The sequence below is a fragment of the Mercenaria mercenaria genome, chromosome 1, assembly GCF_021730395.1.
Source record: "Mercenaria mercenaria strain notata chromosome 1, MADL_Memer_1, whole genome shotgun sequence".
In the NCBI taxonomy this organism is placed as follows: domain Eukaryota; kingdom Metazoa; phylum Mollusca; class Bivalvia; order Venerida; family Veneridae; genus Mercenaria; species Mercenaria mercenaria.
The window spans coordinates 15,131,094-15,157,781 of NC_069361.1; the positions used below are offsets into that span (position 1 = coordinate 15,131,094).

The 26,688-nt window shown below is 35.1% G+C and overlaps 1 protein-coding gene across 5 annotated transcripts in view; it reads left to right on the forward strand.

Moving 5' to 3' along the window:
- LOC123544907 (uncharacterized) overlaps positions 1–26,688 on the forward strand; it is a 117,643-nt gene that overhangs the window by 70,072 nt on the left and 20,883 nt on the right. The window contains exon 1 of one of the 5 annotated variants that reach the window (XM_045331059.2): positions 6,641–6,989. The exons of the other annotated variants lie outside the window; for them this stretch is intronic. Within the exon in view, the coding sequence (XP_045186994.2) occupies positions 6,877–6,989 (113 nt within the window). The 5' untranslated portion in view covers positions 6,641–6,876. Of the gene's footprint in view, positions 1–6,640; positions 6,990–26,688 lie in introns of those variants that run through there. 5 annotated transcript variants of the gene reach the window in all.

Genomic DNA, 26,688 nt, shown 5'->3' on the forward strand with positions numbered 1-26,688 from the left:
AAATGCGTTTCAACCAACTCAGAAATTTACTACATTTTGCAACTTTATTACAAAATGGGTTACGACGTCCATTTCACATTGTAATAAGCTTTTTTTTCTTACTTTGATGCAAATAGTTAATTCCAAATTGTTATTAGTATGACACGTTAGATCTCCACATCCTTCACTTTTTATCACATAGCGAACCTTAGAACTATGAAACAAATGCGTTCAGCTTACTTAGAAATTTATAACATTTTGCAACTTTATTACAAAACGGATTGTGATGTCCATTTCACATAGTAATAAGCATTCTAACTCGTTTTGTAATAATTATGTCAATTTCACTGATTTTGTGAAGATCCAATTTCATTTTCTAACTACTTGCCTATATGGCAAGTAAAAAATAAAATCTAGGAAGTAGATCCCTCGAAAGCACCGAGAACAAGGCAAACAGTGAAAATTGCAGACTCGGTTGGCCATATTATCAAAAGAGCTTCGTCTCCTTCACATTACTCATTAAGTGAGCCTTAGAAATCTGACACAAATGCTTTTCAACTAACTCAGAAATTTATTACATTTTGCAACTTTATTACAAAACGGGATGCTTTGTTTATTTTCACTTTGTAATAAGCACTCTTAACCATTTTTGTAGAAACTTCCTTGAAGTTATGCTCCCTAATAACCTTCTTAGTTACAATAAATGAGTAAAATTACATGCTAAAAGTACGCCACCTGACATCTTCACCTCATTCAGTTTTATTCACATAATGAACCTTAGAACTATGACACAAATACGTTTACACACACTCTGAAAAATTTATTACATTTTGCAACTTTATTACAAAACGGGATGTGATGTCCATTTCAAATTGTAATAAGCACTCCAACCCGTTTTGTTATAATTATTACAATTTGCAACTTTATTACAAAACGGGTTGTAACAAGGCTCTGCCGAGCATTTTATAAATTTTATTCAATGAGTTTAATAAATTCAATGCGGAAAGACACAAATGTTAAATATTCTTTTTATCACATGTAAGCTTTTCCTGTTGAAACATCAAAATTTCTTCTTTCCTTACCTATTATAGACTAAGTAAATGCAACCAACTCCTATCAATAAACGACGTCAACGTCAAAGCTTTATTACACTAGTGTATTATCAAATTTATGTAATGGCTGTATTTTATTCCCACGACGTCAAACATGTGATAAAGTTCATTTTACAATTCTTGTACTTTAGAGACCTTAAAGCAATACCTTACAATTACGCTCACTTGTTGTCTTGTTTCCAGCACATAAAATATCCGCGGTTATTACATATCTTGTCTGCCTATTCAAATATAATGGTAATCACACTGAACCGTGTATCAAATTTACTTTCAAATCGATGCTCTTATATTAGATTGATGTTTATATAACAAATTATTGTAAATTGTAAATACATTAAATTAATCGACCTCACGAAAACAGATGTATTGTAGTGAGTCAATATAATGAAGAAAGAAAACATTCTATTTCAAAAACGTTTGCAATAACGGTACAATTTTGTAAGTTGCATAGAAATAAGCATCCAACATATGCAATATTTAGGAATCGTCACTTGAAAACATGGTATGTGAATAATGTTGACATAAAACCAAAGATCAATGTAAGTAACGTCTATAAAAATGTTGCTTTCAACATTACAAGCATCTCTTTAATAACATGATGCGAATTTTTAATTTGCTACATTTCAAAATGCTTAACATATACCATTTTATCTATCCCAGGGACATATTTCCTTTTGTTCTAATTTGACTCTTATAATTGCGTTAAAAGTACAACCAAACACTTGCTTACTCAGTTGCGTCTGCAAGCATTTTCAAAATATAAAGGCTTCATTTTATATGTCATATGTTACCCTTTTCTGTGTTTGTGTGTGCGTGCGTTTGCACGGCAAATCCTATCCATTTTATAGCTTTATTCTGCAAATTTTAACATCGGAATAAAGTTTGCATGGATGAATATTTCTATACAAAACATTCACCGTAATGACAATGTGTCAAATGCAACTTTCAGATACCTAGCTGATAGGTCATGAACACTCATAGGGGTAATTTACTTGCCTTAACTTTTTAGTATACATTGATGGATATTCAAATAACTTGTCACAAACATTCGATAAAACAAGTCGGTATGTCCCTTGCTATGAAATCTGCCGGAAGATATTTTGGAACCATGGCATATCCATGTAGAATAACAGCAAACTAGCCGGTATGATAGAGAATGTTCGCGAATTGTAATGATATGTATAACATGTCTATTCTTAAGGTTTTGTGCGATTAATTTATTGTTGTTCGTATTGTGCGGTGTGTCTGCTCTTGTTTATTTATGATGTCTTCTTTTATATTGCATTTAATACGGTTTTGTCCTCTTGAATGCATTCAGTTGTCCTGATCAATGTTGCAACTACCGCGTCTGCTGAAACTTTCCGACAGTAATTAATAACGCTATAAAGCAGATTCCTTTAGAAATTTTTTATGGTAACAGCGAACTATCATTATGGTAATTTAAATTGCTATAAAGCAATGCAAGACAAACAATTATGCACGATAAATCAGACATTTCTCAATGTGTATTAGATCAGTCAGGATACATTACTTTAAAAAGCACTTCATGCACGCATTAACAATTGAATACGGTCGTGACATACCGACCTGGTATAACTATTATGTAGATGCTATCAACAAAATATCTGTTTTATCGTAACATTGTTATAAGAAATAAAGTCCCTTTCTCGCTAGTTTGTAACATTTCTTTACGAAATTATGGAGGTTTATCCAACGAAACGGATATATAAAACATTTTATTGGATGGAGTTCGCATGACTTATCTAAGGACTTGATGGTGATGAACGTGTTAGTTGCTTATAACATTTTACCGTCTGTTATTTGTATACAATAACTTTTAAGAAGTAAATATTTACATTCGCCTTATTCTTTTCCATTGAACATTATGACGTTTATTTCGTATGAACAGAAAAAGGAAAGGCGCAAAAGTTACGTCAACGCTGCTAAGTGATAACGGGCCGCTGTTTTGACGACGTCCGCGTATAGTCAGGGAGAACGTTCCTTATATGACGTCGCAGTTGTTCCGTCTGGTGAACAGAATGGCCGGAAAGCTGAAATTAATTTGAAATGCAACAAAATGTGTGCAACTTATAATGCAATCTTGTTTACAAATGAAAAGGAAATATAATATAATGTGGGGAGATTTTTATAATAGCTATATGACCAGCCGAATGACGTATCGAGCTAAAATATAGCCTACTGCTGTAAAATGCAAAGAATTTGCGTGCTTAGAATCGAAATAATAAATATGTTCCAATAATTTTATCAGTTAATAAAATATGGGCAGTCGTGATTTAATTATTACGCATCCGAACTCCTGTCCATATTTTATTAACTGATAATATATAGAGACATATTTATCATTTCAATGATGTGTACTGATATTTATTTTTTGTAGATCCACACAGTGAATTTTTTGTGACGTGAGTTTCTGTAGATCATGCATGCGCACAAGTGGCAACGGTCACGCTTGGAGTATCACAAAAGAAACCACCATTTGTGATCAAATTTAATGAGTAATTTTACTGGGATTTTATTTTTGGTGGGTTTCGGTTCTTCCGAATCTTGCGGTTTTTCTATAACACAAGACACTCTCTACATGTGAGGTTATACATGTTTTCAAACAAAACTTTTGAAAGCACAGGTCACAAAACTTCCATTAAAACTGCTTTATGGATATATTAACCATAATGGAAAAATACAAAGACAGAGCTGATGTAATTTCAACATGCTTCATTTTATCCTATAGCCAGTTAATAAAATGTAAAAAATGTTATCGTGATTTAACCAGGTTTTACCTCAGGGATTCACTTACAATGCTGTTCAAAAACCGAGTCTAGCATTGCCCTGAGATTCCTTGAACTTGCCGATAATCTTTACCGACATCAGCAATGTGGCAGAAGTTATGCTTTGATTTGATTTTTCTATTAATTGTCTCATTGAAATCAGACAATTAGAACGATTTAAGAGCCATTACTATACAATTATGAGGCAGGAGTTACTGTAATGGATGGCTGAATATTAACAAATTGTAACTTAATACCAAACTTTTCACTTAGCAATGTCAAATGCACAGAATATGGCATGGGTTTGCAAATTGTAAAAGTGTTCAAAAGTGATGTGAAAATATCTCGGAGACAAAATGGTTACCTTACGATACAAAGATAGAATGCGCCTTTCCTTGAAAGAGTGGGCTAGGAATACCACGATTCACGGAGTAAAATATATAGATTACTCAGATACAGTGATACAGAAGTATGTTGGTTTACTTCAGTTTTAACTTATTTGTTCTGGGGCTTATTTTCTAAATTCTATCAAAGTAATATATCTGTTAATTAGTAAAGAATACTGGGTGTACTGGATATATTCTATTGGAAAATTGGATTAGACGATGCGGGTATATGCATTGCTGTACGAAAATGAAGCGAATCAGACAGTATGGTTTGCAACGAAAACAACTTTACGAAATGAGGTTGAAAAAAGTATTTATTATCATGCTGGTAAAGGTATAGCATACCTGTCTGTATTAAAGGGTACCTCGATTTTACGTTATGTTTCACCAATTTTATTACATGCTTTTAAGTGAATTATCGAAAGTGAAATACATATGTATTTTCAGAGTGTTGAAAGAATTGTTTGGAGTTAAATGCGAGCAAGCTGTGTAGTGACTGAATACATTGTGTTTTAACAATAAATACTTAAGTTGATGCTTGAATGATATCAGAATCATGTTCACGCCTTTTCCACCATTTCGCGCTTTGCACTTTCAAGTTCTAAGTTTAATTTGGCAAAATGAATAAGATACACTTAAAGGCGTACTCTAGAATTCGGGGCGATATAAGAGTTGTCTGCCCTGGAAAACTTCATTTTCCCCAAATAGATGATTGTCCTTCAATATCCAAAGTTTGAAGAAATTCTATTATTGGGAAAATTTTCACCCATCTTATACACAGGCATTCTAGCGTACGTCCTTAATGCATTTAAGCACAGTTATTTAGTTTTTTTTACGTATTTGATTCAAATTTGTATTTTTTTTTCGGATATATGCTAACAAAACTACCATTATATCGGGTTACCTTAAGCAAAGCACAAAACGTCATACATATAGAATCTACATCATATAGCTGATTCCACGCCCACGTTATAATCATTGAAAGTAGATATCTTAAATCTTATTGAGTTTTTGTCGTAAAAATACTGACATGTATGCCATTTAGTTAGATAACATTAATGCAGAAAACTAAGTTGAAAGGCATTAGTAATGTGTCAAAATAAGTTCGCCACGATTCTTGTTTGTGTATTAGTTATGGTCTTTGATTTATTACAAAATATGCATAAATGGGCATAAAAGTTTGTGACGCATACATCGCAAAAAATATTTGACTTAGAGCCGTGAAACAGAAAAAGATTGTTACATAGGATGTGAAGATATACATCCTGATGTTCTGTTTGGGATTTCACTTAGCAAGACCAGAATTATTGTCATTGACTCGGTGAAAAATACACAGTAAGTTTTTAAAAGTTTGTGTTGCATTTATCTTCAAATATTTGACCTAGTCATGAAACCACGTTTTAATGTTAAACAGCAATGTAAATTTGTACACCTGTGATTCTTTTTTGTATATTTTAGTCAGTAATACCAGAGCCATTGACTTAGTCAGAAATGCAATAAAGGCATAAACGTTTGTTTCACATTTTCCTCAGATGGTATTAACTGGAAGAATTGGCACCATTATTCCATGGACATACATCTATTTGAATATTAGTTATATTCTTTGTAGTTCTATAGTTATACAATTTACATATACATGTATAAATTGCTCTTGTTCGTACGTCAGTCCTTCTGTTCGTCTGTCTGAAGTTTTTCTTCCGAGTTTCTTTATAGAGGTTTGTGACAAGCATCGACTTGGTTGCTCGTTTTACATTGGTTGTAATTGATGGCATCGAAATATTTTCTTGTTTCATGGGTGTTTGTGACTGGCACTAGTAGTGAGGTACTTACTCGCTTTATAAAGGTTTGTAATCGGCATCGAAATATGATACATGTAGGCATCATTTTCTATGACAATTGACATAAAAGTGGTTGCTCGTTTTGAGAAGTTTGTAATTGGCATAGAAATTTTGCTTATTTTATAGAGGTTTGAGACTGTCACCGAAGTACATATCTGTTTGCTCATATAATTGGAATAGAAATATTTGCTTGCTTACTGGTATAGAAATATTTGCACAATTTACAGAGATTTGCTATTGACAACGATTGCTCGTTGCATAGAGTTGCGACTGGCATAAAACTATTTACCACGAGCGCGGCGTGGATGGATTACCAAGGAAACAAGAAGCATGCTAATACCGATGTTTACATAAAGGAACTCATATTAATGTAACTTTATTGTAACTTCATGTCATTAATAATGGATTTATGAATAAGTCATAACTACTCTCGAGTTTACAAGTTATTTTTGTCGTAATTATCGTTTGATAATTGGTAAATAGTGTACTCGTTACTGATCAAAGCCTGGGATAATACTGGTATGTGAGCCAAGGGACACAGTTCTTCTATCGTATATTCAGACTAAATCATATTAATTGACATATCTAACATCACAAATGAATTTAGACGCGAGAGACATAGAGTGAATAACACGCGGTTGTAATATAATACATAAATCGCTTTATTTTAGGGAATTGTCTCATTAAAACATGTAAAATGGACAAAATAAATTACTGCTTCATAGCTGTTGAAAATCGTGCAAGAATTACGTGAAAAACTTGTGCCGGAAAAAGTATGTTTTCTGAAAGAAAAACAGACAATCAGTGCAGTGATGTGAAAGAATGGGCGAGGAGTTCAACACTTCACGGTATCAAATATGTAGCGAGCGCAGACGCATGGATACGGAAGTACGTACTAAAATATGAAACTGTATTTTACGTTATGGATTCTTTTTTTTTCTTTGCTTTTTTTTTGGTTTAACGGTTTAATTTAAGGTACCTTGTGACTTCTATCTTTTCATGGTACAGGTAGACACAAGATACCCCTCTTGGCATTGTTTCTGCTTGGGGCGAGCACCAGGGTAGAACCACCTGAATCCGTTAATCAGCTGGATGGCTTCTTCACAGAAAAACAAGTCGTTGGAGTTTTTGTGGATATTTAAAGTTTTGTATTATAAATTATAAAAAATTATAAATGCATGTCGTTTCTAAAACTAAACCAAATCTATTTGATATACATTTATTTTATATTTGCCTCAATAAATATGCCAAAACTGGAGCTTCTGCTTGCAGATATAAAAATCAGAGCATTTGGACCATGTCTTATTCCGTCTGTTTTCGCAGAGGTCAATCTGCGTATATTGCTAAAACGAAGTAATGCAGAATCCAAACATTTGATACAAACCAAAGATTTAATAAAAATCATAAACTGGAAAGAAATAAAAATATGTGGTTTATATGCATTTTAACTTCAAACGTTTAGTTGTGATAAATATATGTATTATTAAAACAGCTGTAACAGAAGTTATATCTTCAACAAACAATTGATATAGAAAACTCATATACTGGGGGTATGTTTTGCTTTAACGTACAAGTACTATACAAACGCGAAAAGCAGATTTGCCATATGAATTGTTTCATTTTCTTACCTGCTAAATAATATCCTTTAAGTTTGATTTGAACAAATCAAATACTTATATACCTGTTACCAGTTAACCATAGAATAGAGCTACCGCTATCATGTGTACTTTATTTTATCGCCGTGATGAAGATAAAAAAATGACCATTCGTTGAAATGAACTGAACCTATGGTCAAAATATTATTGTTGCATTTGATCATGTTCCATATCAAACCTTTATTTATCCTTATGCTATAAACATAGCATAAATGCATATTTTTTTATACTTTTGAGTTTTTAATTTCAGCAATATTCAGTGCACTTCTTATTTCACTTATGAAAATACCATCCTGGTAGAAACAGTATCTTCAGCGTGAAATTCTCGGTCTGACTATTTCTCATATTGTGTACACTTGGCAAATTTTAAGACGAGTATTTTTTGAAGAAATGTGCGGTTTTCAGTGAACTGGCTGATACACACGTTTCGTCCATGTACAGTCTATGTGTACTTCATAATCTGGCAGAAATCGTGGAATAAAGTGATGGAAAATTCGAAAAACCGAGACTCTCGTCGCTTAAATTTATTTTCCGTTGTTTTTGTTGCATTAAAGAACAGTCTAGAAATTCGAGCCGTTGTCTGAGGTAATGGTATACAACCTATGAAAGATAAATGTCAGTGCCGTGTTATACGACGAAATATTCTCCCCTAAAGAAAATATTAACAGAGAAATCAATGAACAAACAAGGAGCCTACGTTTCTTCAGTATCAACGTCCGCCATCTTGCATTTTTCTCGCCGTACACCAGGTCACATGACAGCATACAGTGGTTATTAGGAACTTAACGCTATCTCATTCATTGATTTAATCATCCTCCCCACCGCCGTCCCACCCCAAACCCCCGGGATAAATTGGCACAACAGCCGAACACATCTTCCGATATCAACCCTTTTTCTTTCTAAAATGAATCATGCCATATATTAAAGGACAAACACAACTGTAATATATAAATTTAATATTCTGTACGATACTGACTTGGTACTATCAAATAAAATCTGTAAAAAGATCCCAAGATTTCAACTGGCGCAAAATCAATCGGAGCGTCGTTAAATAAACTGATAATCCAGTAAAAACGTATCAAAGATTAACCAATGAATAGCAAGGATGCTGACGGTATGCTGAAATATGACCGCGATCGTCGTTAATCAATCGGTTTAAATGGAATTAAATTACAACGGTTATCAGTACACGTACGCGATCCATGACCACTTGCTCTATACTTTACAGTCAGTAATTTTACGGTATTCATCCAATTAAACAGTTAATGGTACTGTCAAAATTCGAAGAGTGATATAAGTTATAGAAATTTAGCAGGATAATGGTTAAGATATTATAATACAAATTTAACAGCCCGACAATTGAAGTTAAGAAATTCTTTGCATATGTCGTTTACCCCTTTCTAGCTTACCTGAGCAGCAATGCTCAGGTGAGATATTGTGATCGCTCTATTTCCGTTGTCCTTCGTCTGTCGTCTGTCAACATTTAGCTTGTGAATGCGATAGAGGTTGTCTTTTACAACTGATCTTCGTGAAATTTAGTCAGAATGATTATCTTGATGAAATCTAGGCCAAATTTGAAAATCGGTCATCTTGGATCAAAAAATTGGTCACTAGGTCAAATCAAAGAAAAACCTTGTGTATGCGATAGAGGCTGTATTTTTCAATTGATCTTCATGAATTTTAGTCAGAATAATAACATTGATAAAATCTAAGCCGAATGTGAAAATGGGTTATCTGGGATCAAAAGGTAGGTCAATAGGTCAAATCTACGAAAAACATTGTGTATGCAGTAGAGGATGTATTTTTCAATTGATCTTCATGAATCAGAATGATAACCTTGATAAAATCTAAGCCAAGTTTGAAAATGAATTATCTGGGATTAAAAAGTAGGCCACTAGGTCAAATAAAAAACCTTGTGTATGCGATAGAGGCTGTATTTTTCAACTGATCTTCATTAAATTTTGTCAGAATGGTAATCTTGATAAAGTCTAGACTAAAGTTCGAAAATGGGTCATCCGGAGTCAAAAACTAGGTCACTAGGTCCAGTAAAAAACCCCTTGTGTATGCGATAGATGTTGTCTTTTTCAATTGAACTTCATGAAAATTAATCAGAATGATTGCCTTGATAAATTCTAGGGCGAGTTTGAATATGGGTCATCTGGAGTCAAAAAGTAGGTCACTAGGTCAAATCAAAGAAAAACCTTACGAATGAGAAAAAAGCTGTATTTTTCAACTGATCTTTATGGAATTAATCAGAATGATTGCTTTGATAAAATTAAGGTAGTTTTAATGCTATATTTCAGAACCCACTTGACCTTTACATAATTCACGTTTTACACCACATATAGTGTGGACGCAAACGAGTTTAAAAAATAAACCCAAGTTAATATAGGATTAAAAACGTAGTCTGAACGCAGTATAAAACTACCTCTGGAGGTGGTTTTAATACTATATTCAGGCCCGTAGCCACATTGAGGCACAGGGAGGCCGGTGCCTCCCTGTTTTTCTGCCAAGATTATGAGAAAAATGGGTATGTTTTGAGGCTCCATGCTTTTAAAGCATAGCCGAGTTGAGGCACAATTATTTCGTTTTATGTTTTTTTTAAGTATTTTCTGCCCATTTGTTTTTAATATCACGAATAATTACGCTATAGCATACTTTTTGGACAAGCTATGAGCCCGTTAGTGTATATTCCAGCTTATACTGTCGCTGCCAGTTGGTTCATATTCTTGAGAAAGACGTTTTTTAAGACGTTGTCAAAAACTACCATTAGAGAAGACCGCCTTAATGGCTTTGTGCTAATATTTGTACATGGTTCAAAGGTTGAAGTTAACAGCTTTGACATTCTAATGTTATGGGATTCAATTGGGCATAGGAGATTTTAATTAGCGTTTTATGAAGTCTTATTATAAGATATGATTTCGGGAGTATGTGTTTGGCGCTTATCTGACTGAATTTGATTTTTTTCTAAATTGATTCATTTTGACATTACATCTTGACAGAATGGAGTCTTGCAATCATGCGGTTTTGTTCTTTATACGCCTTTGAACATACCATTTCTGAAAATTCACAAAATATACGTACGGCATTTCAAAACTTCGTTATAATGTTTCTCTCAAAAATGTATGGTCACTTGATAGATAAAAACTTACACCAGATACACTTATAAATTTTCGTAAGTATGTAATCTTCCCGTTTATCCTTTTTTGTTATAAATTTGTGATATTTAAGATTTTGATTAACTTAATAAGTATTACTTTATGACAACATTTGATCTATTTATTCAAGTATAAACAATTTTTACGGAATTTCAAAATTGAAATCTTAAGAAGATTGACAATAATATTATTATTAATTACATTTGTATGGACTTCAGGATTGTATTTGTATATGGGGGGCCTCCGTGGCCGAGTGGTCAAGGTCGCTTGCTCAAATCACTTGTCCCTCATCGATGTGGTTTTGAGCTCATTCGGGGCGTTAGAGTCTTCATGTTACAATACTGAGGTGGTTCTACCTAGGTGCCCTCTCGTGATGAAATAATGAACGGAGGGGCACTAGGGGTCTTTCTCAACCAAAAAAGCTGGAAAATCGCCATGATCTATAATATTGTCGGCGCAACGTTAAATGCAACAAGATAAATAAATGTATTTATATATGCAAAAACTATATGTTGCTTCTTCATATCAGCTATGCTAAATGTTTAAAAACATATATACTTTTACTCAACAGAAGACCATGTAAAAATAAAGCGATTATGACCATAATATTATGCCTTTAAGTTAGCGGTTTAGGGTGACAATAATCGCAAATAAGTTTGTTATTTCAAAATTCTCATTTTTCTGCAGATCTATATAAATATAGCTTAAATTTTTACCTCATATTTTTTTGTGAAATCGGTATCTTAAATGTAACAAAAACATGTTTAAAAGTACAAAAACGTACGAAATGGCACCCTCGGAAAGAAAAATCCTGGGGAGCACACTAGCGAGCCCGAGAGGGGAGCTAAAATCTACGGAGCCCGAACCACAGCATGGGCAATTTGTCTTCTGTTCTGGGTAAAATAAGTGCAAGATATACATTTTTCTCGCTCGCTACGCTCACGAACATAATTTGTCTTTTGTTCTGACTGAATAATGTAAAATACGCATTTTTTCTTGCTCGCTACGCTCGCACTATCTCTTATTCTGGTGCATAATTTGCACCGTCTTTCCGCTCGCTATGCTGGCACATTTGGAATCTGGCAAAGTTTGCATGAGCTATTTTATGTTAAATAGTCCTAGGTAACCCTCTCCATAAAAATCCTCAGAAGTCGGGCTAAGAAATTCCGAGGTACCTGCGCAAGAATAAGTCTTACACTTCATAAAACATGACTATAATTAGCATGTTATTTGGGTTGATTTTGTCACAAAATCTGTCCTTTGTCAGTACCAAATAAAGTACCTCAGAACGCCCTGAACACATCAGATGGATCCATTGCATGCCCCCGGACCCTCCTAGTTTCTCTATACACTACTAATATTTTCGCTCCCTCTAACACCGAATCCTGTATCCGTCTCTGCACCATCCCCCACAGATCCTCCTAGAAAAAGTGCCTCCCTACATTTTAGTCTCTAGCTACGGGTCTGTATTCGTGGGGGATAAATTTTCGTGGATTTCGTGGTTGAGCTCAACCACGAATTTAAGTCCCAACGAACAATTGTGCCCACGATAAAGTCGCAAAAAAAAGACACAACAGCCGTTCGGTCTAATCTGTTGTTGGCACAGACACTTGGGGGTCAGAACCTGTCCCCCTCCCAATCCGCCCCTGCCAACCTTCAACCAATATATTTTCGCTTTTTAAATCAAACTGAGCACATGTCTCGATCATACAAGAACTTCTGTTACCATTTCAGTATGTTTAAAAAATCTCCCATATGCTATCAATGCTCAGAAAAACTAAAGACAACTTACTCCGAGCGTTTTCAACACAAACTAGCTTGTCCAAGGAATAGGAGAATAGATCCCAGCTTAATATCAAATTTACTACAAAGAGCCGGGACACAGACAATATCGTTAGTGGTTAAAATAAAAATACTCGCCCAAGACATCAACTGCCGCGGTGGCCGAGAGAGTACAGACGCTGGTTCTGTGAGCTTACTTTTGGACAGGGCCGCAGGTTCGCTCCGCGCTATGGGCGATCTTTTTTTTTCCTTTTTTAGGTATTTTTTTCATATCTTGAGAATTTATTGTTTAAAAAGAAAATGTAAATATTATATTAGAAAAAGAAAAAAAAGAATGCCCGAAGCGCGGAGCGAACCCGTGGCCTTGCCCAAAAAAGTTCTTTCAAACCCAGCGTCTGTGCTATCTCTACCATCGCGGCTGTTGACTTTTTAAGCAAGTATTTTTATTCTAACCGCTAACGATATCGTCTGTGTCCCGGCTCTGCGTAGTAAATTTGACTGCGCAACATCAAGCTGGGATTTATTCTCCTATTCCTTGGACAAGAAAATCGTGTTTACATTGTGAAGTAAGTTGTCTTTAGTTTTTTTGAGCATTGATAGAGTATGGGAATTTTTCAAACATGTTGAAATGGTAACAGAAGTCGTTGGATGATCAAGACATGTGCTCAGTTTGTTTTAAAAAACAAAAATGTATTGACTGAAGGTTGTCAGGGGCGGCATGGGAGGGGGAGGGGTGCTGACCCCCAAGTGTCTGTGGTTGTTGGTTGCATGCGACAGTACTAACCTGCAGCTTTCGTGTAGTTTATGGAGGCTCCATCAACGATAAACATAGGTATGTGTTGAAACAAAACCGACTATTTTATTTAGAAATGTACCCATGGTTTGTTTATGACATGCTTGTCAAAGTAAAGCAAAGGTACGGATCCGTACCCCTAGACACCCGACGTAAGCCCGCCAGGCAACCATAAATTTAAAGCTTTAGTAGCCCGGTCATTGTATATTTTACAAAATCAACATCTGGTTGTTTCCTCGATTATAGCTTGCAATAAACAACAACTGACCATAAATCCCAACTTATATCCAATTTTGATTGTTGTCTTCGCTAATGAAATCCAAAAAAATACTGGAAAAACCAACTCGTTTCTATTTTTAGCGACATGACCGTCTGCACCTTGGCAAAAATTAAATACATGATTCTGCCAGAAAATTTTATGTTTTGTACGTAAAAACATCTCAGAACACATAAATACATTACCATTTATTGAATAAAGCAACGAAAGCGTGTTGACAGATAGTTTTTACACCATTAAAATCAAATGTCACATATTTTCGCGACCCGATTTTCCCCCTCCAATGCACACAGTCACTCTACTGTTTGGAAAATGAAGTTGTTATTAGCGTGGAAACTTACTGAGTGTAAACAAAAGTTTGAACAGGACAAAGTAGTAGTTATTTTTTGCAAGGTCTGTCTAGAACCAGCAACTTGGGAAAAAAATTCTCTAAATTTCACCTCAGGATACTTAAGATTTTGTAATGCATCTGAATGCTTACCATAAAACTTGAAAATAAAGTTTTAAACTAATATGATTAATTTTGACAATTAACCATGTGAAAAAATTCAAATTTGACCAGGGCCCTTTTCCAAAAAACCTAGACTAATATGACAGGAATGTGTCTGCGGAACTGGAAACAAAGACACAGGTTTATTTTGATGTTTTTAAATTTTTAACCAAACATTGTTTCAGACCCTTTGATTCTCACATCTCAGTAAGTCGGTTTCGGATAGAGCAATTTTATACTTTCGGGGTTTAAATTTTTCGGCAACTACAAAAAAATGCTGGTAGCCCAATGGGCTACCAGTAAGATTATAAATTTGTCGGGCACTGCAATTCAATTTAAGAAACCACTATATTCTACTGAAATTTGAACAGTTTTAGATCTTAGTTTTAGTATACAAGTAACAAATTATCAACGACCCTGAAAAAAAGGTATTACAAATCAAACTGCTAGATTTCTTACTTGAAAATGGCCGTAAAAAGTAACCTTTCACCCAACTATATTCCAATAACATTGGTTACCATCATCAATTTTCTTACATTCCGCATAACATTTCAATATAACTACATAAAGAAGCAAATATTGATTATTATTCTGAGCAAAAGACTCATAAAAAATATTTTAGCAAATAATGGTTATTTGAAAATAGTTAAAATAAAGGAAATGCACAGAATTACGTACTTTCAAGATAAAAGCTATTAATTTGCGCGGTAACTGACACGTAACGTCATGACGTCAATGACGTCATTTAAAGGCAACATTGTTTTGAAGCGTTTCTGCGGCAATTTATTCATTATTTCTACATTATTAAACCATAAAGCATCAGCTCGAAGACAGGTTCATGATTTGTTTTCAGAAAAATGAATATACAAACACATTTAGTTTGTCGCAAACGTCGTCGTAAATCGTCTCGTTAGCTTCCGGTTGGACATGCGCACATACAAATATGAATGTAACCTACCTCCTTAAAGTAACAACAAAGGGAAGTAATTCTAAAGAAGGGAACTGCGCATTACACTTCGTCACATGATGGTGTATAATTGTGCCAAGTTACATCAAAATCCCTCCATGCGTGAAGAAGAAATGCTTCGGACAATGTCATTCTTGTATCTGACCTTTGGCCTCTAAGTGTGACCTTGACCTTAGACCTAGGGACCTGGATCTTGCGCATGACACTCCATCTCATGGTGGTGAACATTTATCCCAAGTTATATCAAAATCCCTCTATGCATGAAGAAGAAATGCTCCGGGACAAGGCTTTCATTTTTGTATCCTTTGACCTCTAAGTGTGACCTTGACCTTAGACCTAGGGACCTGGTTCTTGCGCATGACACTCCGCCTCGTGGTTGTGAACGTTTGTGCCAAGATATATCAAATCCCTCCATGCATGAAGAAGATATGCTCTAGACAAATTTTTTAAGAAAATATGATAAAGGGGAATGACTCAAAAATAGGCAAGGTAGAGTTATTGTTCTTGCACACTGCACTTCCTCCCAATGTGTTCTATCAGTGTATGAAGTTTGAAGAAAAACCCTCCAGTGCTTTTGGAGTTATGCTCCGGACAAAATTTTTAAGAAAATAAGATAAAGGGGAATAACTCAAAAAATAGGCAAGGTAGAGTTATTGTTCTTGCACATTGCACTTCCTCCCAATGTGTTCTATCAGTGTATGAAGTTTGAAGAAAATCCCTCCAGTACTTTTGGAGTTATGCTCCGGACAAAGATCGTTGCGGACACACGGACGAAGAGCATTTCTAATATCCCCTTCGCCTTTGGCGGGGGGATAAATTAGAAGGCCGGAGAGGCAACAATATTAATTCTTTGAAGTGCCCAGGAACCATGAGAATGTTATTTAATGGTCAATATCGCCCCATTCAAGTGTAAAATATTTTCTTTGATAGAAACTCATCATAGAAAAAATGTACGTGTCAATAATCATGGTACACCCTGTATGAAATTTTTTGGAAATAAAAATACTTTCCCCCCAATGCATCAGAAAAATATTAACACATATTGTTGATTATTGATATATACACATATTCCATGAATGGCTTCTTGATGCACCGGGGGGGGGGGGGGGGGGGGGGGGGGGGGTCATGCCATTTGAAAATGAAATTTGTATTATGAAATATAAGGGGAAAGTACTCAGACACAACATTTCAAAGTCATTTTTTAAAAACATTTTGTGAATGAAAACATTTGTGGAGTCGTTTTTATTCATCATTAGGGTCATATTTTTCCTTCCATAGAAGTTTAGTAGAAACTTTATTTTTAAGGTTCCTTGACGAGACTGGTAATTGAAATCACACGTCCTTTATTTTTTTGCTTTAGTGTTTTGCTCTTAAATTGTTGAATTCGTTTTACTGCTTGAGTAATAAACAGGGTTTCCTAGTTCTGGGTCAATTTCACTTTGCACCCAAAAAATTCGTCAATCAGAAAAAGTTAACAAGAGAACCATGATGGTCCTGAATCGCTCACATGTCCCCACATGACCCTGTTTTGAACTGAGTAATGACATCGTTTTTTCTATTATTTGACACAGTGACCTAGTTTTTGAGCTCATGAGACCCAGTTCTGAACTTGACCTAGATATCATCAAGATAAAAATTCTGACCAATTTTCATGAAGATCCATGAAAAATATGGCCTCTAGAGAGGTCACAAAGTTTTTCTATTATTTGACCTAATGACCTAGTTTTTGAAGGCACATCACCCAGTTTTGAACCTGACCTAGATATCATCAAGGTGAACATTCTCACCAATTTTCATGATCTCATGAAAAATATGGCCTCTAGAGAGGTCACAAGGTTTTTCTAGTTTTTGACCGCACGTGACACAGTTTCAAACTTTACCTAGATGTCATCAAGGTGAACATTCAGACAAATTTTCATGAAGATCCATTGAAAAATACGGCCTCTATAGAGGTCAAAAGGTTTATCTATTTTTAGACCTACTGACCTAGTTTTTGACCGCAGCTGACTCAGTTTCGAACTTGAACTAGATATCATCAAGATGAACATTCAGAACAACTTTCATATAGAACCCATGAAAAATATGGCCTCTAGAGAGGTCACAAGGTTTTTTACTATTTGACCTACTGACCTAGTTATTGAAGGCACGTGACCCAGTTTCATATTTGACCTAGATATCATCAAGGTGAACATTCTGACTAATTTTTCATGAAGATCCATTCAAAAGTATGGCCTCTAGAGAGGTCACAAGGTTTTTCTATTTTTACACCTACTGACCTAGTTTTTGGCCGCAGTTGACCCAGTTTCGAACAAGATCTATACAGCACCAAGCTGAACACTCAGACCATCTTTCATACAGATCCCGTGAAAAATATGGCCTCTAGAGAGGTCACAAGTTTTTTTTATTATTTGACCTACTGACCTAGTTATTGATGGCACGTGACCCAGTTTCAAACTTGACCTAGATATCATCAAGATAAACATTCTGACCAACTTTCATACAGATCCCATGAAAAATATGGCCTCTAGAGAGGTCACACGGTTTTTTTATTATTTGAACTACTGACCTAGTTTTTGATGGCATGTGACCCAGTTTCAAACATTACCTAGATATCATCAAGATGAACATTCTGACCAACTTTCATACAGATCCCGTGAAAAATGTGACCTCTAGAGTGGTCACAAGCAAAAGTTTACGGACGCAAGCACGACGGACGCTAAATTCTCAACCATTTTCAAGAATATTTTCTAAACAAATGTAATTGCTCACTCTATAAAATTATCCCTTTATAAAGTTTGGCATTTTTGAATCATCTCCATTTAATTGTCATTTTCACTAAATAGATGTTTTTAAAACATGAAAATTTTGCTCTTTATTTTTTCAAACTTTTTATTTCAAAATTGATGTAGGTCATTTATCCAAAACAGTGCTGTTTTATATTATTTTATGACTTTGAAAAGCTTTTTAAAAATGCTTAAAGTTTCATATATATATCTAAATTTCTTTTCGTTCCATACATATCTTCTCCTTTCCTCCGGAGCGTGCACGTTGGGAGAGAAGGCACAGGGCATCGCCAGATGTGGAGCCAAGGCAACTGTCGGTGTCCTGACTAATCTGGAGGGAGTGGCCCTGCAAAGGATGGGACGACGAGGATGGACCGTGCAGACTTCCAACAACTCTACCCGGGGGGACCAACCTACTCAACTTCGGTTATTTATTAACAAATCGGCTTCAGCCAACCAGCTCCATTCAACTCGAGTGGTAATGTCTAATGGAACCCCTGCATGGCGATAGACGGCAATGAAAACGAACGCTGCGGCAGATCTTCGCGGGATACTTCTGAGTGGCAGAGTCGTGTAGACCGAATAGAAGACCTGCCAGTACATCGACGGATCCACTGACGGCATGCAGAGAAGACCCCGAGCTGCTCAACTTCACACTCAACGTGAGGGGCGAGCGGGGAGGGCATCAACACCACGGGAGACCAGCCTGCACCTGCGGCATCAACCGCCCTTTTAAGGGTGACCCTTGCCACACCTTACCTTGTCATATTGTCTATTGGCTACCATGGGGGAGCTGTTATTTAGGTATCATTGGCCACGACAGTGAACCACTTTTGGCTTCAAAATTACTTATCTTTGGCATATACTCTATGGAAATTGCGTAGAGGTAAATTGTCACCACTTTGGCTTCAAAAAGCATCTTTAGCGGCATGCCTGGTGACATTGCTAGAGGTCTATACTCCACATAGCGAAAGCTATACTGTGCCCGAAAGGCGGAAGGACCATTATTAAACTTAAATAGTCAGTCAGCCAGTTCCATACATATTATATATATGTACAGCGAAAATACCACGGAAAGGTACAAGTAAAAATTTATAGCTTTCAGTTGGGCACGTAAAAGAACTGCTTTTAGTTCATTTGTATCTGAAAAATTCTTCGACTGAAATTTTTCGACCGCAACTGAAATTTACGAACGTGTAGGTTTATTTAACACTGATATTTCACGCTTGTGCAAAATTTACCTAATATCGATAGTTTTACGATCGCTTAATATATATTTTTTATATCGCTTCGACGTGTCATTATTTGCGGCATTTTTGGTCTCGATTACTTCAACAAATCCGCTTGTCATTAGAAATAACCTGTAAACTTATCTGGCTTTTTTGGCATAAAAAAATGGGTGGTGCTTTAGACGAAGTGCGCAGCTAATATTTCGTTTCATTTGCTTTCGCAGAAGTAGGCGGGGCTAAATTTGGCGAATCTGATTGACTAATAATCATTCTTGCGTGGAGGAACACTCCTGTGACTCGGCAAATGTTTAATTTAATATGCCCCCGAGGTGTAATTTGATATCGACATGTTAGTGTATTGTCTTTGTGTAGTGTTAAATATCGGATTACCCATTACTACGTCCTTGCGAAAGATCAGAAGATCGACGATTACCTTGTTGGCGCTAATGAAGTTCGCCTATTGAAGATTTTTAGCGACAGAATTTACATTTTGTCGCATTTAGCGCAATTGGTGACTGACAGCAGGAACCCTGAATAAATAAGGGTAACTACCAGAAATTGCTGTTAAAAATCTTATATAATTTAATATGCATCTAACAGAAAAACAACGAAAAAATATGAAAACAAATTTTTGAAATAATCTGTTTTTAAAGATAAAATATAGTCTTCTAGCTCTTTGTAAATACATTCTCAGTATTCATATTGATTACCGGACCTCTAGCCTGCCCTTCACGGGTTGTCTAGAGGTCCTGTAACCTGACCCCTAGCCACTTCCAATTTTTTATGTCTCAATACTGCTTGATGCTCCTTTAAGAATCAGGTATTATTCAATTCAGTCATTTAATTATCAAAAAAATATTTTTTGCATAATGTCATAAAATCATTTTTAGATATCATCAGAGAAACTTAAAATACATAAATAAACCTTCTTGACGCTTCTTTAGTTCGTGTCGCTTCTTGCTAAAATCCTTCTTGTCGCTTTTCAGTGAGACCAATCAAATATTATCGATATATGAACAATAAGTTGCAAAATGATAAGCATATTTAACTTTTTAAGTAGCATTAAGCGATCATTTGTATAGATTGAACTTATTTAATTAACAAGTAAAATGAGTTTTTAAATTTTTCTTTACTTTTGAAGCTTTGATTCCAGCCGCCATTTTGTCTGTTTACCGTTGCGCTGACCCTTAGGTAGCAGATGGCGGTTTTTTCTAGTACTTCGGACTTCCGAGCGATGTTGCCAAGTCAGACGGCTTCCGATATCTTACGAGATGCAGGCCTGAAAATAAAAAGATACCGGTTTACATCTTACTTGAAGAAGAAACAATAGATCACAGAGTGATCTTGGCGCCCACCAATGTGCCATTTTTGTGTGTTCCAAATTTCAAGACTTATTAACTACTGTGAAATCATTATTATTCCAGGCCCGTAGCCACATTGAGGCACAGGGAGGCCGGTGCCTCCCTGTTTTTCTGCCAAGATTATGAGAAAAATGGGTATGTTTTGAGGCTCCATGCTTTTAAAGCATAGCCGAGTTGAGGCACAATTATTTCGTTTTATGTTTTTTTTAAGTATTTTCTGCCCATTTGTTTTTAATATCACGAATAATTACGCTATAGCATACTTTTTGGACAAGCTATGAGCCCGTTAGTGTATATTCCAGCTTATACTGTCGCTGCCAGTTGGTTCATATTCTTGAGAAAGACGTTTTTTAAGACGTTGTCAAAAACTACCATTAGAGAAGACCGCCTTAATGGCTTTGTGCTAATATTTGTACATGGTTCAAAGGTTGAAGTTAACAGCTTTGACATTCTAATGTTATGGGATTCAATTGGGCATAGGAGATTTTAATTAGCGTTTTATGAAGTCTTATTATAAGATATGATTTCGGGAGTATGTGTTTGGCGCTTATCTGACTGAATTTGATTTTTTTCTAAATTGATTCATTTTGACATTACATCTTGACAGAATGGAGTCTTGCAATCATGCGGTTTTGTTCTTTATACGCCTTTGAACATACCATTTCTGAAAATTCACAAAATATACGTACGGCATTTCAAAACTTCGTTATAATGTTTCTCTCAAAAATGTATGGTCACTTGATAGATAAAAACTTACACCAGATACACTTATAAATTTTCGTAAGTATGTAATCTTCCCGTTTATCCTTTTTTGTTATAAATTTGTGATATTTAAGATTTTGATTAACTTAATAAGTATTACTTTATGACAACATTTGATCTATTTATTCAAGTATAAACAATTTTTACGGAATTTCAAAATTGAAATCTTAAGAAGATTGACAATAATATTATTATTAATTACATTTGTATGGACTTCAGGATTGTATTTGTATATGGGGGGCCTCCGTGGCCGAGTGGTCAAGGTCGCTTGCTCAAATCACTTGTCCCTCATCGATGTGGTTTTGAGCTCATTCGGGGCGTTAGAGTCTTCATGTTACAATACTGAGGTGGTTCTACCTAGGTGCCCTCTCGTGATGAAATAATGAACGGAGGGGCACTAGGGGTCTTTCTCAACCAAAAAAGCTGGAAAATCGCCATGATCTATAATATTGTCGGCGCAACGTTAAATGCAACAAGATAAATAAATGTATTTATATATGCAAAAACTATATGTTGCTTCTTCATATCAGCTATGCTAAATGTTTAAAAACATATATACTTTTACTCAACAGAAGACCATGTAAAAATAAAGCGATTATGACCATAATATTATGCCTTTAAGTTAGCGGTTTAGGGTGACAATAATCGCAAATAAGTTTGTTATTTCAAAATTCTCATTTTTCTGCAGATCTATATAAATATAGCTTAAATTTTTACCTCTATATTTTTTTGTGAAATCGGTATCTTAAATGTAACAAAAACATGTTTAAAAGTACAAAAACGTACGGAAGGCACCCTCGGAAAGAAAAATCCTGGGGAACACACTAGCGAACCCGAGAGGGGAGCTAAAATCGCCGGAGCCCGAACCACAGCATGGGCAATTTGTCTTCTGTTCTGGGTAAAATAAGTGCAAGATATACATTTTTCTCGCTCGCTACGCTCACGAACATAATTTGTCTTTTGTTCTGACTGAATAATGTAAAATACGCATTTTTTCTTGCTCGCTACGCTCGCACTATCTCTTATTCTGGTGCATAATTTGCACCATCTTTTCGCTCGCTATGCTGGCACATTTAGAATCTGGCAAAGTTTGCATGAGCTTTTTTATGTTAAATAGTCCTAGGTAACCCTCTCCATAAAAATCCTCAGAAGTCGGGCTAAGAAATTCCGAGGTACCTGCGCAAGAATAAGTCTTACACTTCATAAAACATGACTATAATTAGCATGTTATTTGGGTTGATTTTGTCACAAAATCTGTCCTTTGTCAGTACCAAATAAAGTACCTCAGAACGCCCTGAACACATCAGATGGATCCATTGCATGCCCCCGGACCCTCCTAGTTTCTCTATACACTACTAATATTTTCGCTCCCTCTAACACCGAATCCTGTATCCGTCTCTGCACCATCCCCCACAGATCCTCCTAGAAAAAGTGCCTCCCTACATTTTAGTCTCTAGCTACGGGTCTGATATTAAAAGTAATACTACATTATTTTACAAGTGTGAACGCAAATGTGAGTTATAACTGGTTTTACAATTCCAAATCCACAGACCTTGCCTTTTGGCGGAATAATACCATGTGTTTCTCTTTTGTATCAAACAATTGATTCTATGGCTGGCAAAAGTAATTGGAGTGTTGATGAAACAAAAACATTAAATTGCGATATGGAGTCATGCTGACGCTCAAAATGGACTATAGATGGAATGAACAGAAATTCTTAGATGAACACAGAAGTTTAAACATTGATGACTCCTTTTTGTTTCTGTTAGCCTCCTTTTTTGTAACCTTGTTTGCTTATTGTAAAATATTTGTTTACTTCCAACATTGCATGTATATATTTAAACCACATTTCTTTGCCTAGTGTAGACGTAAACTAGATAATATTTTGATGGGTTTTAAATGTCAAATACCAATTATAGCCAATTAGTACCTGATAAAAATAAAACCGATCTGCTAGTGTGAACACCGTATTATTAAAGCATCGAATCATGGCATCTGTTCACGAAATACTTTTATTACCTTGCGATTATGATGTTAATATTTAATGACGGCAATACAATGACTTCCAACGAAAGGGGGACGTTCAAAATGCGTTATAATTTCACAATGAAGGTTCTGCAAGACGTCATGTCATCTCTTACGTATTAAACTCAAGTATAATGTTAATGCTTGGTAATTTAATGTATTTGTAGTAAAACACTTTTTTTTTGTTATTGGTGTCAGTGATGCTTTCTGTATACAAGAGTTTCACAATACTATCAAAATTGTATCTAAATAGCTCTAGATTTGTTTCTGTGAAGTTATAAATCTCTGAAACGACAAAGTTGACCCCTGGAATGGTCTGCCTTGAAGTTCACAAGATTAATGATGATCGATTGATATGCCTCTGCTACATATAGCCCCGTTTAAGTTCAAACTGCCAATATGTAAAAATGAATATTCATTGATACACGAATCTTCTATATAGATGTAGCTTGTAATAATGTCGTTATGAGCTTTACTTTGTAGCAGAGTTAACGTTGAATTACAGGAAACTGTTCTCTGGCAGCATGAGAGAATACTCTCTGCTCAACCTTTCATAATGCGAACATTAGATGCAACCCCTTTGTAACATGATATAAATGATCGATTGAAAATCTGCCACAAGTCATAAAGTTTAATATCTGTTGAATTTAGTTGTTCAATTCGATTATAATTGGCTTGAAAGAGGCAATCACATTAGTATATGATTTTAATTTGTATCATAATATAATAACATTAACCTTTTATAATGTATTTTTAATATATGCGATTATAGAGACGTTCGTGCTAATGGAATATAATTTCTGTGTCTGAAATTAGTGCTAGGAATCATGAACAACAAAATTGAACCAAACGGTGTGAATCATATTCAAGTCAAACCTATATCAAATGATGAAAATAAAGAAAACAAGAAAAATACATCACGAAAACGAGGCTGCGGGGCCTATATAAGAGAGTGGTCGGAAGAAACAACAATGCATGGAGTAAAGTACTGTCTTGCAACAGGATCTCCTTTCAGAAGGTTTGCTAAACATTCCTTTTATGGACATAGAAATACAAGTAAATGCGTATGTATAGATATCGCGACGTTTTTCCATTGAAAACTTAGCATATCAAATACCAGTAGTCAGTTTCATATGAGTCCCAAAGTTGGAAAATATTTTCATGGTATATCTTGAATCTGAGAGGAAACATGTATACTAGTAGTATTTATAGTAAAACTGTTGATATTTTAGTTAATATTAGCAACAGCAAAAGATATTCCTAGTTATTTCATTTAGGTACTTTTGTAGTGATTTTACTGAAATATGGCAAATTTGTCACCAGGAAACCCCAGTTGATTTTCTTATGGTATTGTAGTTGCCATTTATGTAATATAATTATTTAAAAAAATGATAATTTTGTGCATTCATGATGATATAGATGTTCTCAAAACAACATTTCGAATTTGACGATGATGAAACGCATTGAAGCATTTTTCAATTAATTGATGTTACCAATTAAATTATATCATTTTCTTCTCGCATCAGTTTTCAATTGCTCGGTATTATTTAGAATGTTTGTACAGAGTACAGCGAATATAAGATATATCTATGAACCGTAATCAACTAGTAACTATTATAGAACGTATGCTTGCTAATGTTCTTGGCATCCGCCTTTTCACTGTTGTTGATGATGACAACTCTAAAATTCGTTGTCTACATCTTTTCCATTCGTCATCACTGTGTCATTCATTTCTTTATTATTTGAATTTAGTATGTCGTTAAATTTTGTATGGACAATACGGCGCTATAAACAAGATATGGAATGTCTCAGATGATTTGATCCAATCATATATAAAGATTAACCAGTGTACTTTGTGACGTGACTTTTTTTATCTTTTCCTTTTAGTTCTGGAAATTAGTTTTGCCACAGAAAAGTCGATTACTGCAAGTTTATCACTGAAAAGGCTCATAATATAGCATTAACATGTATAGTTATTTTGTAACATAATAAAAACAGTACATTATATGATACAGTATAGTATATATGATAGTGAGAAATTAAGAAATATTGTGTCATTTCCTAATGAATTCTTTCCGTATTTTAAACCTGTCAACAACACGATAAAAAGACATATTTTTTCTGTGTTTGTACGGAAATACGTGGGATCATTATGGTGAATGTTGGGGGTGGAGGGGGGGGGGGGGGGGGGGGGGGGAAGCGAGGCGTTAGCCGAGTCCCTATATTAATCATGCTGACCCCATATATTTCCGTGGATGGTATATATTTGAGAGTTATTTTAGCCTAGAACGACATGAAAATCTACTTATCCTTCCCAGAAATATAGGAGGTCACCACGTGTTCACATTTTATCCATTGGAAGTGCTAGAAACTTATTGGAGGTAAAACAATTGGATGTAGAACGATAAGCAAATAACAAAAAAAGGTATCAATACAATGAAATCTTAAAAAAATGCCCAAACTTACTATTTTGTTTGTGAAACGTTTAAAATATCAGCCATGGAATATTAGATGATATCAGACTTTTATTTGTTCATTCATTGACATATGGCTTGCAATAAGGTATTTGCTGGCAAAGAGTGTAACATAAAGGAACGCATGATTAATTATGCAAAAAGCTCATCATATCATAAACTTAAATACAACGTCATTTCGAAGTCTCCATTAATTTATCAAGAGAGCTCCATGGCAAGAAATAAAGAAAACTTATGTTCATTTCTCTGTTGATACTAGTATAAAACGGTATCATGTTTTACCTTTGTCAACTATACTGGTTCTTCTTTGTTCTTTTGAACTATTGCTTTGTATGTTTTGAACTTTTCTCTTTGACGTTGTACCTGTTTAGTTTAATTTCGAACTTCAGCCACTGCACTGGCATGTCAGGTTTGCCTGTACACAACATTAAATTATTGCGTAAGAAAGTCTTTTTGAGCAATATAGTTTAAGTGTATATGCCAAAATTAAGACATAAATTTACTAACAATTTGCGTGTACCCTTTTTAGATTGAATGTAAATACATTAAATGCATTTAATTTGACAGTAAATAAATGTTACAACTGTTCCCGTGTTGAAGCGGCTAATTTTGCACTACTTTGTCGGAGGCAGCTAAATTGAGAGTAATACCTTTTTGCATCTTATACACTGCAATCGTAACAAATGATGTACACGGTTAATTATTGCAAGATATTTTCTATACTTATTATGCTTTTACAAGCACAAAATTATGGTTACTTCTTTCTGCTATATCGACCTGCCGTGAAATCGTTCTGGCGGGGCTCCAACACAACAGCATGACTTGACAGAA